Genomic DNA, 17,168 nt, shown 5'->3' with positions numbered 1-17,168 from the left:
ACAATTCTGACTTTTTTTCTCGAAATTGCGAGTAATAAAGTCAAATATTCTTAGAATTGCGAAGTTTATATCTTGACTTTATAACTTGCAATTGCATTTTTACATCATGCAATTCTGACTTTATAACTCGCAACTGAGAGTTTAAATCTCACAATTGTGAGAAAAAAGGTCAGAACTGTGAGATAAAAAGTGGCAATTACCTTTTTATTTTTTTATTTAGCGGCGGAAACACGCTTCCATAGATAACAGATCTCTTTGTAATGTACTTCAAGTCATTGCCTTGGTAATGCAAGAGATTACATATGACATAAGATGTAAAAAGCGACTGCGTTATGGAGGATGATCAGATATTTCTTTTAAATTTTATTATTAACTTGTGTTTATTTTGCTCAAATAATGCACTTGTCCAGCAACAGAGAAATTGGCAGCCAGGCAACAGACAAGAGGCCAATCCTGAGGGGCGACGTCACTACACGCTTTCTACCAGCACAGTTAGCCAATCGTGACGAGAATTACGGCCCGAGAACGGTTTGTAATTGTGTCGTGTCGTACCAGGCTCAAGTGGAAATATAACTGGAGCCATTTCTTACCCTTCTTAGAAAAGTGGCTTATGAATAGTCATTGTATGGCAAGAGCTGAGCAAAGATTCTTCAAAAAATAACAGTATAGTAAAACATGGAATGACATGAATGTGGGAATGAAAGAATTAATATAATTATTTTAAATTGTACTAAAATATCTTTTTATGCATGATTACAATGTTTCTATTGTTTTAAAACTTTTTGTGATTCATAACTGTGACATTACATAAAAAGATGATCAGAGTATAACACAAACTACCTGAGAAGTTGCCAATAAAACAGGCTTTATGCCGAACGTCACATAAACAAACAGGAAAACAGATCTCATCACATCATCTTGTCAGAGAAAGCATCTATGGACTTTTAAGGTAATCAGCTAACCTATAGCTAGTGCTTTTTATTGTTGCAGTTTTATTAGATTTAAAGGTGCCCTAGAATGAAAAATTGAATTTACCATGGCATAGTTGAATAACAAGAGTTCAGTACATGGAAATGACATACAGTGAGTCTCAAACTCCATTGTTTCCTCCTTCTTATGTAAATCTCATTTGTTTAAAAGACCTCTGAAGAACAGGCGAATCTCAACATAACACCGTCTGTTACGTAATGTTTCGTTAGCATGTTGCTAATGTACTGTTAAATGTGGTTAAAGTTACCATCGTTTCTTACTGTATTCACGGAGACAAGAGCCGTCGCTATTTTCATTTTTAAACACTTGCAGTCTGTATAATTCATAAACACAACTTCATTCTTTATAAATCTCTCCAACAGTGTAGCATTAGCCGTTAGCCACGGAGCACTATCAAACTCATTCAGAATCAAATGTTAACATCCAAATAAACACTGTACTTGCGCGATTAGACATGCTGCATGACGAACACTTTGTAAAGATCCATTTTGAGGGTTATATTAGCTGTTGTTATGTTGTTTAAGGCAAGCGCGAGCTCTTGGGGCATGGAGCACCAGATTTAAAGGGCCACACACCCTGAATCGGCTCATTTCTAATTATGCCCCAAAATAAAAAATGAATAAAAAAAAAAATCTATGGGGTATTTTGAGCTGAAACTTCACAGACACATTCAGGAGACACCTTAGACTTATATTACATCTTGTAAAAAAAAGTTCTAGGGCACCTTTAAATATCTAAATGCTGGAGAGAAGAAAAATAAAGAAGCTTTTAGATATCAATCTGCAAATACGACGGACATCTGTTATACTCCTCTTTGCTCACTTTGAAGGCATCTCGAGTAAAAATGCTCTATATAAAAATGCTTTCCTGAACCGGAAGCGATGCGACCCGTTTTACTGAATACAGAAGTTTGCCACGCATAACCCCCACTGTTTTTCTTTTTGACTTTTTCCCTCTTTTAAACACCATCATTTTGTTTTTGACATTTTTTAAACACTTTTTGGGAGGATTTTGCAACATTTTCAAGTAAATTATTTATTTTTCAATACTGTCAACAACAAATTTAAAAGTTAAAATTTTATAAAATCAAGTCCTGCCCTAAAAAAAATTTTAAATCTTGTTTCACTAGTTGCATTACATAGTATTACGTAGTTGGACATTATTAAAAATAGTAAAAAGAATAACAGAATTGAGAATGTGAAGGATGTGAGTAGATATTATTTATTTATTTATTTATTTATGATTAATTTAATGCCATATCAGCAGCAATGGCTATATTCATGGCAATCAGCAGTATCACTTCAATACATTGTTTACATGTGAGTAGATAATAAAAAAATTATAATGGGGCGAACTATACTATAATTAATAAAATAAATCATCTTTAAATTGTAATAAAATATTTAAAGATATAATAAATTATCTACAATTCTTTTTATTGATTGATTGATTGATTGATTGATTGATTGATTGATTGATTGATTGATTGATTGATTGATTGATTGATTGATTGATTGATTGATTGATTGATTGATTGATTGATTGTTTGTTAAGCAATTATCAAAGGGGTGTGAAGGTGAACTCACCTTGAGGACCAGCATCCTGGTTGAGGTCTTCAAGTAGCTACTGTTCGTACTTACAAACATCTTAAGTAACAAATAGAAGACAGACTTCTCTCCTTTTTCAAGATCTGGATCAGCCAGTTCCTGTTTGACAAAAAAAAATAAAAAAATAATCTGAAAAACATCAGCAACTACACCAACTGTAGAAAAGAAACATGGACACATAAACCTGAATAATGTGACTGTCAGGCTAACATACAAACACAGCACCCAAGAATAAATGTTTATACCTGAACACGGAACCAGGAGAATTTGCTTGCAGGAAGTTCAAGAGCAAGTTGGAGAATTTGATACTGTAGAACTGGTGGAATTTCCTGTTTCATTCCCTTCTCCGTCACAACGCCTGAAAATGTTTCAATAAGTCACTTGCTCCTTTCACAGCAGGTTATGCACTGTATGCGTTACATCTGTTGATGTGTTGTACCTTTCAGGAGTTTGCTGAAATCGAATTTGCTCTGGCTGACCAGGTGAGGCACCACCCGCTGATACAAACACATCACTTGGAGCAGCAGAGCCTTCACCAGGATGACCTGTGGATCATCCTGCCGCACTGTTGGAGAAAAAGCATTTCATATTTATAGTATGTGAACAACAACAGCAAGTCTACAGAACAAAAAAAGAAGAAGTAGTTAAATATTTGATTACGGTGTTCTTTGCTCTTATTCTGTTCCGTGTTCTTCGTCTTTGCTACATCTTCCTTCTCTTTTGAGAGCGACTGCCAGTTGGAAATGACACACACCATATCCGGTAGAATCTGTGGCACCAAAAGGATAAATACTGATCGTTTCCTTATTCCCTCAGCTGCACAGCATGGAGTTTAAACACTTCCATTCCACCTGTTTTCCCATCATCCTCACCTTGCTCAGCGCCTCTCTGTAAAGCTGCACAAACTCCTCCATCACGGCAGGGCTGTAAATGTCTGAACTCTCCCAGGCTGTTCTGTCCAGGCAGTGTTCAATGTTCTTCTGAGCTCGCTTGAGAATAAATGCCAGGAGGGAAAGCGTTGTGTGCTGGACCACCACGTTGGGTAACTATTAAAGCAACAAGAAATGTTTCAAATCATTGAATTTGAATGATTATAGTGGACAAGATCAGCAAGTCTGGAGTCAGCATGATTTTTTTTTATTAACTCAAGCATTCATCAACTCACAATCAGTTATGGTAAACAAAAGCTCAAACATGCTTGCTTTTCATTTTTTATACAACTTCTGATGATGTGAATTGGTTGAATCTATCACTTACATTGAGACCTTGAGTGAAGAAGACTTTATTGCACACTGAAGGGAGAGACGTGACCAACACCATGGACAGCAGACGAGGTAAAGGAATCATTTCACTGGTCTGGAAAGCCTTGGACACCTCCGGCTGAGCCTCATAGATCTGTAACAACATCAAACCTTCAGTAAGCAGCATCTGTAAGTTCTGTTAAGGCAAAAGTATGTACATTACCATTCAAAAGTTTGGAAACATTACTATTTTTAATGTTTTTGAAAGAAGTCTCTTCTACTCATCAAGGATGCATTTATTAAATACAGAAAAAAACAGTAATATTGTGAAATATTATTACAATTTAAAATAATGGTTTTCTATTATAATATACTTTAAAATATAATTTATGTCTGTGATGCAAAGATGAATTTTCAGCATCATTACTTCAGTCTTCAGTGTCACGTGATCCTTCAGAAATCATTCTAATATGCTGATTTATTACAAATGTTGTGCTGCTTAATTTTTTTTATATTTTTTCAGGATTCTTTGATGAATAAAATGTTAAAAAATATCAGCATTTATTTAAAATAGAAATCTTTTGTAACAATATACACTACTGTTCAAAAGTTTGGGGTCAGTATTTTTTTCTTTCTTTCTTTTTGGAAGAAATTACTACTTTTTTTTCTCAACACGGATGTGTTAAATTGATAAAAAGTGATAGTAAAGATTTATATTGTTAGAAAATATTTCTATTTTGTACGGAAGAGGATTAGGGCCAAGCAATAATAAAAAAATAAAACCATCTCAAGATTAATCTCGTTAAATTTCAAGAAAAAAGTCGAGATAAAATGTTGAGAATACACTCGTTAAATTACGAGAAATAACTTGTTAAATTTCGAGAAAAAAGTCAAGATAAAATGTTGAGAATAAAGTCATTAAATTACGAGAAAAAACTCGTTAAATTTCGAGAAAAAAGTCAAGATAAAATGTTGAGAATAAAGTCACTAAATTACGAGAAAAAAACTCGTTAAATTTCAAGAAAAAAGTCGAGATAAAATGTTGAGAATAAACTCGTTAAATTACGAGAAAAACTCGTTAAATTTCGAGAAAAAAGTCAAGATAAAATGTTGAGAATAAAGTCATTAAATTACGAGAAAAAAACTCGTTAAATTTCAAGAAAAAAGTCGAGATAAAATGTTGAGAATAAAGTCATTAAATTACGAGAAAAACTCGTTAAATTTCGAGAAAAAAGTCAAGATAAAATGTTGAGAATAAAGTCACTAAATTACGAGAAAAACTCGTTAAATTTCGAGAAAAAAGTCAAGATAAAATGTTGAGAATAAAGTCATTAAATTACGAGAAAAACTCGTTAAATTTCGAGAAAAAAGTCAAGATAAAATGTTGAGAATAAACTTGTTAAATTTCGAGAAAAAAGTCAAGATAAAATGTTGAGAATAAAGTCACTAAATTACGAGAAAAAACTCGTTAAATTTCGAGAAAAAAGTCAAGATAAAATGTTGAGAATAAAGTCATTAAATTACGAGTTTATTGTCAACATTTTATCTCGACTTTTTTCTCGAAATTTAACGAGTTTATTCTCGTAATTTAACAACTTTAATCTCGAGATGGTTTCATTTTTTATTATTGCTTGGCCCTAATCCTCTTCCGTAATTTTGAATAAATGCTGTTCTTTTTAACCTTTTATTCATCAATGAATCCTGAAAAAAGTTTCCAAAAAATATTAAGCAACACAACTGTTTCCAACTTTGATAATAACTGAGTATCAAATCATCATATTAGAATGATTTCTGAAGGATCATGTGATACTGAAGACTTGCATTACAGCTTTGCATTACAGAAAAATTATATTTTAGAGTATATTAAAATAGAAAACCATTATTTTAAATTGTAATAATATTTCACAATATTACTGTTTTTTTCTGCATTTTTGATCAAATAAATGCAGGTTTGATTGAATGGTAGTGTACGATACAATTAAGAGGTGAATTGTCCCCGTTATTACATGCCAGATGAAATGAAAGCACTGCACCACCTGATACAAATCACAAAAAGCAACCAAAAGACATACAAAGGAACCAGACCCACTTTCTTGAGCAGAGAGATGTTGTCCTGCCAGGCTTTCGCGATGCGTGGAGAGAATGAGAACTGGGTTTCTTTGAAGTATCTGGTCAATATATCAGGACTGGCCTTCAGAACACTAACCACCAGATCCGCAACCATCTCGTCCTCCGTCGCCTGCTTCAACCTCACCAGGAACTGCAGAAGAACAATGTTTCCTGCTCTGGATACAGCAGGGTGAAACAAGTACAAGGAGGATGAAGATAACGGGGAGCGTGTTTTGGGCAGCAGTCTATCATTTCTTTTCCAACTTGAGAGAAGAATTTGTGCTGGTATAGTATATTTTACTAACGGCAAGTGGATAAAACAGTGTTTTAAGCTTTTTCGCGTTTAAGTGATGCACACCTAGAGTGCTGCAGGGATGATGTATTTTTGTAGCCATTTCTGGTTTTATTGACCTGAAGTAAATGTTTTTTTTTTTTGAATGGTTACATTAAATGTCTGACATAATGTCTGAGGTTAACACAAGCTCAAGATATATTTACATGTGATTCAATGACATAAAATACCATCATTCGTACCCCCTTGTGATTTCTGTAAAGCTTTTTACTTGCTAACAAGTGGATAAATGGGACTGCAATGGTTGTTGAGGACATTAAACGTCTGAACAGGTTGACTCATCCACTCACTAGTCTTTTTACAACCTCATTGTGTTGATAATCACGTTCTTTCAAACTATTATAACTTGAACTTTCAGGGAAATAGTTTTTAAATAAATACTGAAAGAGCTTAGCTTATTTTCTGCAATTAATCCACAAGATTTCCTATCCTAATTCTGGGACAGTCATGGATTACCCATTGTCCCCGTTAAATAAACTAAAAAATAAACTGTAGCTGTAAGAATGACAACATGAACCTCTCAAGGACTCACCTTCCAGCGGTGCCCAGGCTCGGGTCATGAAAACTGATCCCGTTTTTGCGCGAGCAGCAGAATGTCCAGCAGGAAGTTGTGCACCAGCTCCCTCACTATACGTTTCCCTGCCTCTTCATCGTTCTGTTTCCAAAAGATGTTCATTATGAATACAAAAACCACAATATGAAAAGCCATTCGCAATGAACTAAACATTTGTAAAGATGCCCTTCCTAGCTAAACAGAACATTCAGTGGGAAATATAGGACAAGACTATATACTGTTATCCATCAGAGTTTGATGTTAGATAAACATGTTATTCATCATGGCATTATTGGTTAATATTATTTTTTCCCCATCTACAACAGAAAATAGGATTTCAGAGATAGAAATTATTATTATTACCAGTGACATGTTTTTTATTGTCTGGAGGAAGCGATGTTTCCCACTTGGGGTCATTTTCACGCCACGATTATCATGGACAAAATAATTCACAATAATATTATTATTACAATATTTAAAAACAAATTAATAAATAATGCCATCAGGCAAATTCATCTTCAACTTATTTTTTGTTTTTTAGCCAACCAAATCTCTAAGTCTAAAGAATTGGAGAGAAAGTTTGTAACCATACCTTCCTCTTCATCTTACGATATTATCATATGTAAAGGGCCGTTTTATTTTTTCCCAAATTCCGTTTTTTCCATTTTAATTTTTCTGGATTTCGTTTTTTTTTTTTTTTTTAATGGTTAAATTAAATTTTAGTAATCAAAAAGCACGTCTAAATAATTTAAATCATGAAACTTGTACAATTTAACAACAATTTATTAAGAGTTTAACAAAAATTACATTTTCAGGGCTTATGAAATACATTTTTTTTTTCAAATTCCGTTTTACTTTGACCAAATTCTGAGTTTTCTGTTTCAAGTTTTCTGGATTAAATTTTTTCTGGTTCAATTAAATTTTAATAATCAAAAAGCATGTCAAATTAATTGAATTCATAAAAACAACAAAAAATTATTTAAATTATTTATTTCAATTATAAATTCTTTTTCTTTTCATTCTGGCAATCAAATAAATGCATAAAACATTAATATAATTTATCTTTTAATTATATGACATTAAACAAACTTTTTCGTCAAACAAAGTGCTACACAACAGAGCTTTACTGTTAAAATGAAAACAACAAAAAATTGTGATTATTACTTAAAAAAAAGAAGTTTTAATACTTCTTTAGTCTTTTTGCATTCTCAGACACTAGTCTATATCACGATTTGATTTAAGTGTACTGACCTACTTTTTACTTATTTATTAAAAATTGACAAATTCCGTGACATTCCACGTTATACAGTAAATTCCGTTTTTATGACTGGATTCCACGATTCTATCAGCATTTTCTGCATCACGAAAATCACAGGGCCCTATATGTGTTCTATTAACATAATATAAATATTTCATTTTTTCAAATATCATGGTTACTGTCAATATAGTGATGCCCTATTTCCCACTCGTAAGGAAAACAATTCCCGGTTTCCAAAGTTACTCATGCATTTCCATGAGGAAAATTACTTAAAAGAGTGGTTCAAATTGAGCAATAAAATATTATTTTGTCAGCTATTTAAATATGACATATTTATATTTCTAATGCAGTCAAATCTATTGGATAATTGTAGAAATGAATAAGTATTTTAAGCAGAATTTGATTTTCCCCTCACTAAATCACAGCCCAAGTATATGAGGTGTTGCAAACCGTATCTATAGAGACATAAGCATATTGCCAAAAAACATCAGAGATGGTCATTGAGTGCAAGTGTGCCCAAAGCGTCTATTATACCTCGTTCTCATCCATGCGGACATCCACAATCCCGTTCCATTTATAGAGAGAGGATATCTGTCTCAGTATGGAAGGACTAAAGAAACGCACTTTCTGAGTTTTCGTGATGGTCTTATTCTGCACGACCTATGGACAAATATTGTGAACAGTTATACACAGCATCTCACATTGGTAAACGGCATTCACAGCGGAGGGTCTTACTCTGGTCTGTAGGGTGGATAGAATCAGGTTTACAATGGATAACCTATCTTCTGTAAGACCACTGGTCAAGATTTCAGACAAGAAATCTAAAGAGCAGCAGAAAAAAAAATATTTAAGACAACTCAAAAGCAAAATTCATAACACACACAGATTCAGTCATTGATACCTTTAGTGTCCAGTATCTGGCCAATAGTTGTATTGTCTCCAGACATCAGGAATGAAAGAACAAACTGAATGTAGGCCATTCTCACATTTGGCTTTCCCTGGAAAATTCACACAGTTATTACAATTGCATGAAATAATTGCATTATTACAATTTCAACTATATTATCACCAGAGATATTAAAAGGACTCTTGGCAGTGAAGGGGGCGTGAGATTTACATCTATCATAAAATTCATAGAGTATATATATAACAAAGCTGGTGGTGGCCTACGACTTTTGCACAGTACTGTATATTATATCCAACTTTTCGCGTACATACAGTATATGTAAAGTGAAATATATTGCACATCGAATTTTGCAGCAAAATGCAACTATATTATCGCCCAGCTCTTTATATAAATTAGAATATATTAAATATGTCCAACTTTATCCACATACATAATCTTAACAGCTTGATTGCCTGTCTCATCGCAAAATTTAAAATGTATGTAAACCCACCTCTAATCTGCTAATTGTGACTATAAAGCATGAGGATATTAACTTATTATAATATATAATATAATTTTCAGTAAATCTGCTTTGAAACCATGTGTATTATGAAAAAACGTTACATAAATGCATTTTGACTTAAAGGGTTAGTTTACCCCAAAATTACATTTCTGTCATTAATTACTCACTCTCAAGTCGTCCCAAACCCGCAAGAACTTTGTTCATCTTCAGAACACAAAATTATGATTTTTTTGATGTGAAGCACTTACCGATTTGTCTTTTCTCTGAGCGAGGCTAGAGAGTCCTTTGCTGAACTGCATTTGACTGAAGACGTCCCTCGCCGCCTCCGCACCCTGAGACACCAGAGCGGACAGCAAACACAGACACTGACGCACAAACCTGTTCAAAAAAAGTGGGTACGCAAACAACAGTGAGTGCATTTTCAAAACGTTTAAGAGGTCAATTTTGCCTGCTGTACATAAAAACAATGAAGATAAAGTCCTACAAAGATGATTATGAAATAAATGCATTGTTCATTTATAATAATACAAGAGTTAAACAAGCAAATATCTAACAAGACAAGGATTTGTGTAAGAAATACCCGTGATTCTCCGAATATAGAGAGGAGAGCAGAAGCTTCATGTGACTGGAGACAGTCTTCCTAACGATGTTGGAGCCCACCATGCTCAGCTGAGACAGATCACTGGCCGTCCGCAGCAAAATCATTTCTAGACTCTGAAATATCAGAGCCAGCTACAAAAGACATTAAACACAATTTGTGATTATGCATTTCTGACTTTATATCTCACAATTCTGACTTTATTTCTCAAAATTCTGACTTTATAACTCAATTCTGACTATTTCTTGCAATTCTGACTTTATTTCTCACAATTTCGACTTTATAACTCAATTCTGACTTTATTTCTCGCAATTCTGACTTTATATCTCAATTCTGACTATTTCTTGCAATTCCGACTTTATTTCTCACAATTCCGGCTTTATAACTCAATTCTGACCATTTCTTGCAATTCTGACTTTATAACTCAATTCTGACTTTATTTCTCGCAATTCTGACTTTATAACTCAATTCTGACTTTATATCTCAATTCTGACTATTTCTTGCAATTCTGACTTTGTAACTCAATTCTGACTATTTCTTGCAATTCTGACTTTGTAACTCAATTCTGACTTTATTTCTCGCAATTCTGACTTTATTTCTCACAATTTCGACTTTATAACTCGCAATTCTGACTTTATAACTCAATTCTGACTTTATAACTCAATTCTGACTTTATAACTCAATTCTGACTTTATTTCTCGCAATTCTGACTTTATAACTCAATTCTGACTTTATAACTCAATTCTGACTTTATTTCTCGCAATTCTGACTTTATTTCTCACAATTTCGACTTTATAACTCGCAATTCTGACTTTATAACTCAATTCTGACTTTATTTCTTGCAATTCTGACTTTATATCTCACAATTCCGACTTTATTTCTCACAATTCTGACTTTAGAACTCAATTCTGACCATTTCTTGCAATTCTGACTTTATAACTCAATTCTGACTTTATTTCTCGCAATTCTGACTTTATATCTCACAATTCTGACTTTATTTCTCAAAATTCTGACTTTATAACTCAATTCTGACATTTTTTATCTCAATTCTGCAATTCTTTATTTCTCACAATTCTGACTTTATATCTCACTTTATTCTGACTTTCTTGCATTTGACTTTATAACTCAATTCTGACATTTTTTATCGCAATTCTGACTTTATATCTCAATTCTGACCATTTCTTGCAATTCTGACTTTATAACTCAATTCTGACTTTATTTCTCACAATTCTGACTTTATAACTCAATTCTGAATTTATAACTCACAATTATAACTCAATTCTGACTTTATTACATTTCTTGCAATTCTTTATAACTCAATTCTGACTTTATAACTCAATTCTGACATTTTTTATCGCAATTCTGACTTTATATCTCAATTCTGACATTTTCTGACCATTTCTTGCAATTCTGACTTTATAACTCTGACTTTATATCTCAATTCTGACCATTTCTTGCAATTCTGACTTTATAACTCAATTCTGACTTTATATCTCACAATTCTGACTTTATAATTCAATTCTGACTTTATAATTCAATTCTGACTTTATATCTCAATTCTGACTTTATAACTCACAATTCTGACTTTATAACTCGCAATTCTGACTTTATTTCTCACAATTTTGACTTTATAATTCAATTCTGCTTATAACTTGCAATTCTGACTTTTTTCCTCAGAATTTCTTGCAATTCCGACTTTATAACTCAATTCTGACTTTATAACTCAATTCCAACTTTATTTCTCACAATTCCGATATAAACTTAAAATTTATTTCTCACAATTTTGAGCTTATAACTTGCAATTCTGACTTTTTTCCTCAGAAATTGTGAGATATAAACTTAAAATTGTGGTGTGGAAAAAAGTCAGAATTGTGTGAAATAAAGTCACACTTTTCTATTTTTGATTCTGTGATAGAAACAAGCTTCCACAAGTCTGCATACAACATGCCTTGTTTATAGGAACTGTCAGTCATAGTCTACAGCATGCATAGTGTGGACAGTATGCACATTTTCTGTATGTATGGAATACTTAGATTAACTACTATAAATGCCAAAATGTATATAACATGTTAATACTGTATCCCACAACGCAATGTGACTTAATCTTCCATTTCCTATGTGACGACTGAACTGGAAGCCTTTTCTCTCTCTTTCTTGACTCATTATGTGGACTCTTAAACGTTAAGACACTTTTAATAAATTAAGTAAAATGTCCATGTTTATTTCAAAGATGACACCACCTACCAAATTATGTTCAAATTAGTAGTAATGTCATCCTGACCACAGTGTTGCATACTACTGTTTGAAATATTTATTTCTTATTGCATATTGTTTTATTTACTATTCATTAAAAGGCATTCATAATGGTGTGCATTAAAAAGCTACAATTTGAACACAGCAATATACTTGCAATAAAACACATTTCTTCATGTGCACAATGAAACACCAGTATTCAACAAGTTTAACATCAAACCACAAGGCAACAAAACTGTTCAACAAACCTGGCTATATTAAAATAATAATGGCAACACTTTATTTTGATGGTCCACTTTAGACATACTATCTCTAAACAACTACATGTCAACTATCAGTCATTAGTGTATCTGTAAATGGTCTGCTTCATATCTGCTCTTTATTTTGATGCTCACTATAAGTCAGTTTGAAAGTACATCAAGTCATTTTACTAATCCAAACCTAACGGTCTACTAATAGTCTAATGAGAATTAGCTGAAGTAGATCAAAGTTACTTACAGTTAGTAGAATGTCTAAAGTAAACCATCAAAACAAAGCGTAATCATAATAATAATGAAATAAATTAATTAATTAATAAACAAATAAATCAAAATCCTAATGTGTGACTTACTTCAGACTCTGACTTATTTTCCTCCTCCAGTAATGCAAAAATTTCTGAACATTCAACTGAGATTTTTATGTAGCCCTCGACTACATCATAGAGGTCTGGACATGGAAGTTTCTTTGCAATTCTTATGAAGGTCTCCAAACCTACATGACATTAAAGAAGCATGTTAATATACCATAACATTTCTTTTCTTTGACACTCTCATCCAAATAATCTTATGCATGTCTATAGACATAGATGTACATACTTAAATCTAATCTTATCCATGTATGTATATACACACACACACACTAAATATGTGTGGATTTATGTATTGATAAATAATACTTTATCCAGTATTGTTCTGCATTTTTGAATAATTACTGGCAGTTCTAAGCATCTATGCACAACAAAATATGAAAACAAAATAAAAGTCTGGGGAGATGAACACTGGAAGCGTGATATTTACCATTTAAAGAAGATTACTGATCAACAATGCACACGAATCGAGCATTTTCACATTAAACTGTATAATTCAACACATGAGCGGTGTGTGGCTGTACGCAGACGGCTGGACAACACTCACCCTTCAGCGCTCTGGACGAATCCTTTAGCATGGACTTAAAGACAGAGCCATTAAACTCGCTTTCCTGTGTTTTGGTTTTCTTTGCTGTTGTAACGGGCTCAGGAGGATTCCCGTTTTGTCGTTTAGTAGCCATTGCTGTGTCCCAGTATCTGTGACCGAAAACAGACACATGGAACAGCGGAAGTGTAAACTAGAAGCGATAGAGGAGCAAAACACGTGGAAACGCTTATCTAATGAATATGAAGTTTGACGTGCTGACGTTTTTCCTTTTCTCTCTAGAGCGTCACCAGAGCCATTGAGAGCGTCACGAAACCGAATTAATATTCATGAGCTAAGCCAAGTATTCGGGCACAGAGAAGCCACACTTAGCCACAAAAGGTAGTCACATGCTAATTATTGACGGTAAATTAAAGTAATTCTGTATGTGCTATATAAAAGGGTACACCCCGATGTGAATAACATAAAATCTACTAAACACTTGCAATGGAGAGAGCACATACTTGCAGCTCAAAATTAGCTTAATATGCAAAATAATAAGCTTAATTAGCAATAGTAAATTTTCATTTCCAATAGTAATGTACACAGTACTTTAACAGTCTGTAAAAATAAAAATAGTAAATACAAAAAAAAGTTTATACATATATATAAAATGTTAATATATTAATTATGCTAATTATATACTGTGTGTGTTTTAGGATGAGATTTGGCTCATTTTTTCTTGATATGTCTGATATGCTGCTTATCACTCTAAACAGTAATTCAGGGAATCTGTTGCCACAATTTAAATAAATTCATGATTGAAGTTAAAAATTCTAATTTGATTTAATTGAATCTTTTAAGTTGCAAACATTATTTCGTTGAATTCTGCAGATGTGACAATGTTGATTATTACATTAAAGGTGCAGTATGTAAGATTTCTGTCCGTTAGAGGTCGCTAGAGGCCTATTCAAAACAAAGGCGCAGCTTGATGACGCCAAGTTTGAGCGCGGACTCTTGGGACATGTGGTCTTCACCTCACAGCCGGTGGAAACAATCGGGATAGGACTCGGGCAGAAATCATGTTCATGGATGCGATTATTAACGTTACTGTAGTATGAAGCAGAGCAGGAGCGAGTGTTGTGGAGCTGAATGAGGAGCTGGAGCGATTGATCAACACACGCCTCACGAGCAGCGGGACTTTTATTATGACACAGTCGCCGGCGCCGCTTCCGCTTTTCCGGTCATGAGTATGAGGTAACGCAGCTCTGTCTATCATATTAGATACATTTGAGTGTTGAAAATGATGTTATAACGTTACTCTGTGCATTCGCTCGGCGGCTGCTGTGAGACACTGTTACACACTGCAGTAAGATAGATCGATTTTACAATATCATATTAAATGCTGGATGGCTTGTGTTGATAAATGGCATGCAATTCATTTTAAAACATATTATATGATGGAGAAAATGCTGAAATACTGTTACTAAAAATAAAGCTGCATCTGATTATGCTATGTTAGCTACTTCACAAAATAGTGTTTTTCTCTGAGGCATGGTAAAGCATGGTACTCGCAAAACATCAAGAAAATTAGATTTAAACAATAAGACTAAACGTGTTGAGCTATATAACAATGATTAGTTTTATGTCTATAAATATATCAAAACAGTTGTTCCCTTGCCTATTAAAATGTAAATATTAAAGCATCTTAGGTGTTTCCATGGTTTCTACAAAATAAAACCGGAAACCGAGGGTAACGCGGGTATGACGCCATTGACAGGCGACTCCTCACACGTCCCGGAGCCCTGGTTAAAACTGCAATTTTCTCAAGATTTACAAATAGTTGGAAACATTTGGGATATTGGAAGTACTCAAGTGAACAAAATATATAACACTGGCCTAGTGGTTTTTGGATATTTACTGCAAAAATCTTACAGTATTGCACCTTTAAGGAAATCTAGTCTCAATAACACTGGAAATTGGAAGGTAAACACAACATGAAGAACATACATTATAACACTAATGCCAGTGACAAGTCAAGTCACCTTTATTTATATAGCACTTTTTACAGTGCAGATTGTTTCAAAGCAGCTTTACAGTGAAAACAGGAAAATAATTAAACAAAGTTTGTTTTGGCTGTACAGCTACAACTCTAGAAGAACATAGTGCCACTGTCCAGCTTAAGTTCAGTATTGATTCATTCTGTTGTAAAAATCATTAGTTATTAATTTAGTTAATAACATAACTATACATCAGCACTGGAGAAAACAGTGATGTCATCGTCCAGCTCAGTTCAGTTCACATACAATGGTGTCAATGCAGGCTGATCAAAAACATTGTTGAATATCAAGTGTCCCCAACTAAGCAAGCCAGAGGTGACAGCAGCAAGGAACCCAAACTCCAACAGGTGACAGAATGCTGGAAAAAAAACCTTGGGAGAAACCAGGCTCAGTCGGGGGTCAGTTCGCCTCTGGCCAACAGAGAACAGTGCATGATTATGATTCAGGCAGCATTACAGGTCAGAAGTCAGATTGGGATCAGGAGTGTGTCTGCTTCCCAAACAATGCTAGGAAGACTTTTCAGATGCTAAATAGGAAAAAGATCTACCGCCTGCCATTGATTTTTATATTCTAGGTAGGGCTGGGCGATATATCTCATGCGATTGTCACGCGCATTTCGTCAGTAAAGCCGGTTCCCTGATTAGCGCTAAATCGCCATCACCTGCTTTAAAATGGAGAGCCTTTTAATAAACAGAGCCGTAGTTCACTGACAAGCCACGCAATATCACGTTCATTATCGAAGATGAATCGCCTTCGATAATGAACCCGATTTTGCGTGGCTTGTCAGTGAACTACGGCTCTGTCTATTAAAAGGCGCTCCATTTTAAAGCAGGTGATGGCGATTTAGCGCTAATCAGGGAACCGGCTTTACTGACGAAATGCGCGTGAGAATCGCATGCGATATATCGCCCAGCCCTAATTCTAGGTATTATCAACTGGACAGAATTGCAATAGATGTGAAGGACTATAATGTGTTATGATCTCGCTCAAGTACTGGGGAGCTAAACCATTTAGTGCTTTGTAAGTAATCAGCAAGATTTTAAAATCTATACAATGTTTAATAGGGAGCCAATGCAGTGTTGACAGAACCGGGCTAATATGGTCATACTTCCTGGTTCTAGTAACTCTAGCTGCTGCAAGTAATATCATACTTGTTCATTAAATTTATATGCTAAATAAGTTACATTTAGCATGTGCTATGATAGCTGTGGATATTAACTGAAATAGATCACAGTAATTGGTTCCAGGCAGTGCTACCATTCAAGGAGTTGGAGCAAATTCTTTTTTTGAGTAATGTTTGTTACAAATTATTAAGGTTCTCTTATTCAGTGTAGTTTGTTGGTTGAACATAATTTCATGTTAGTTGTAGTTGTTTTTTAAAGTGTATTCAGTTTTTCAATGTAAAGGTAGAAGGCTATATTTTGTTCTCCTTCCTTCTTCCTTTTCCTTAGATATATACAAAAAAAGGTAAAATGTGAAAATACATATGTTTTCCTATTCGTACAGTAATAAAATGACTTTGACAAATGTAAAGCTTTAACTGGTTCGGCACAGACTACCCAACATTGGGTTAAATCGACCCAGCGCTGG

The 17,168-nt window shown here is 33.9% G+C and overlaps 1 protein-coding gene across 1 annotated transcript in view; it reads right to left on the bottom strand.

Moving 5' to 3' along the window:
• Nucleotides 1–13,776, bottom strand: part of urb1 (URB1 ribosome biogenesis homolog) — a 41,373-nt gene extending 27,597 nt beyond the window's left edge. Inside the window, 16 exon segments of the mRNA XM_048160401.1 lie at nucleotides 2,577–2,696; nucleotides 2,843–2,955; nucleotides 3,037–3,162; nucleotides 3,258–3,366; nucleotides 3,470–3,643; nucleotides 3,855–3,992; nucleotides 5,928–6,123; nucleotides 6,832–6,890; nucleotides 6,892–6,954; nucleotides 8,645–8,770; nucleotides 8,846–8,931; nucleotides 9,012–9,108; nucleotides 9,768–9,897; nucleotides 10,100–10,251; nucleotides 12,981–13,120; nucleotides 13,543–13,776. Of these exon segments, the coding sequence (XP_048016358.1) occupies nucleotides 2,577–2,696; nucleotides 2,843–2,955; nucleotides 3,037–3,162; nucleotides 3,258–3,366; nucleotides 3,470–3,643; nucleotides 3,855–3,992; nucleotides 5,928–6,123; nucleotides 6,832–6,890; nucleotides 6,892–6,954; nucleotides 8,645–8,770; nucleotides 8,846–8,931; nucleotides 9,012–9,108; nucleotides 9,768–9,897; nucleotides 10,100–10,251; nucleotides 12,981–13,120; nucleotides 13,543–13,675 (1,962 nt within the window). The 5' untranslated portion in view covers nucleotides 13,676–13,776.
• Nucleotides 13,777–17,168: the final 3,392 nt, after the last annotated feature.

The sequence above is a fragment of the Megalobrama amblycephala genome, linkage group LG16 (genome assembly GCF_018812025.1).
Source record: "Megalobrama amblycephala isolate DHTTF-2021 linkage group LG16, ASM1881202v1, whole genome shotgun sequence".
NCBI lineage: Eukaryota > Metazoa > Chordata > Actinopteri > Cypriniformes > Xenocyprididae > Megalobrama > Megalobrama amblycephala.
Note: the sequence above shows the minus strand (reverse complement) of the source record. Positions and strands in the feature narration are given on the sequence as shown.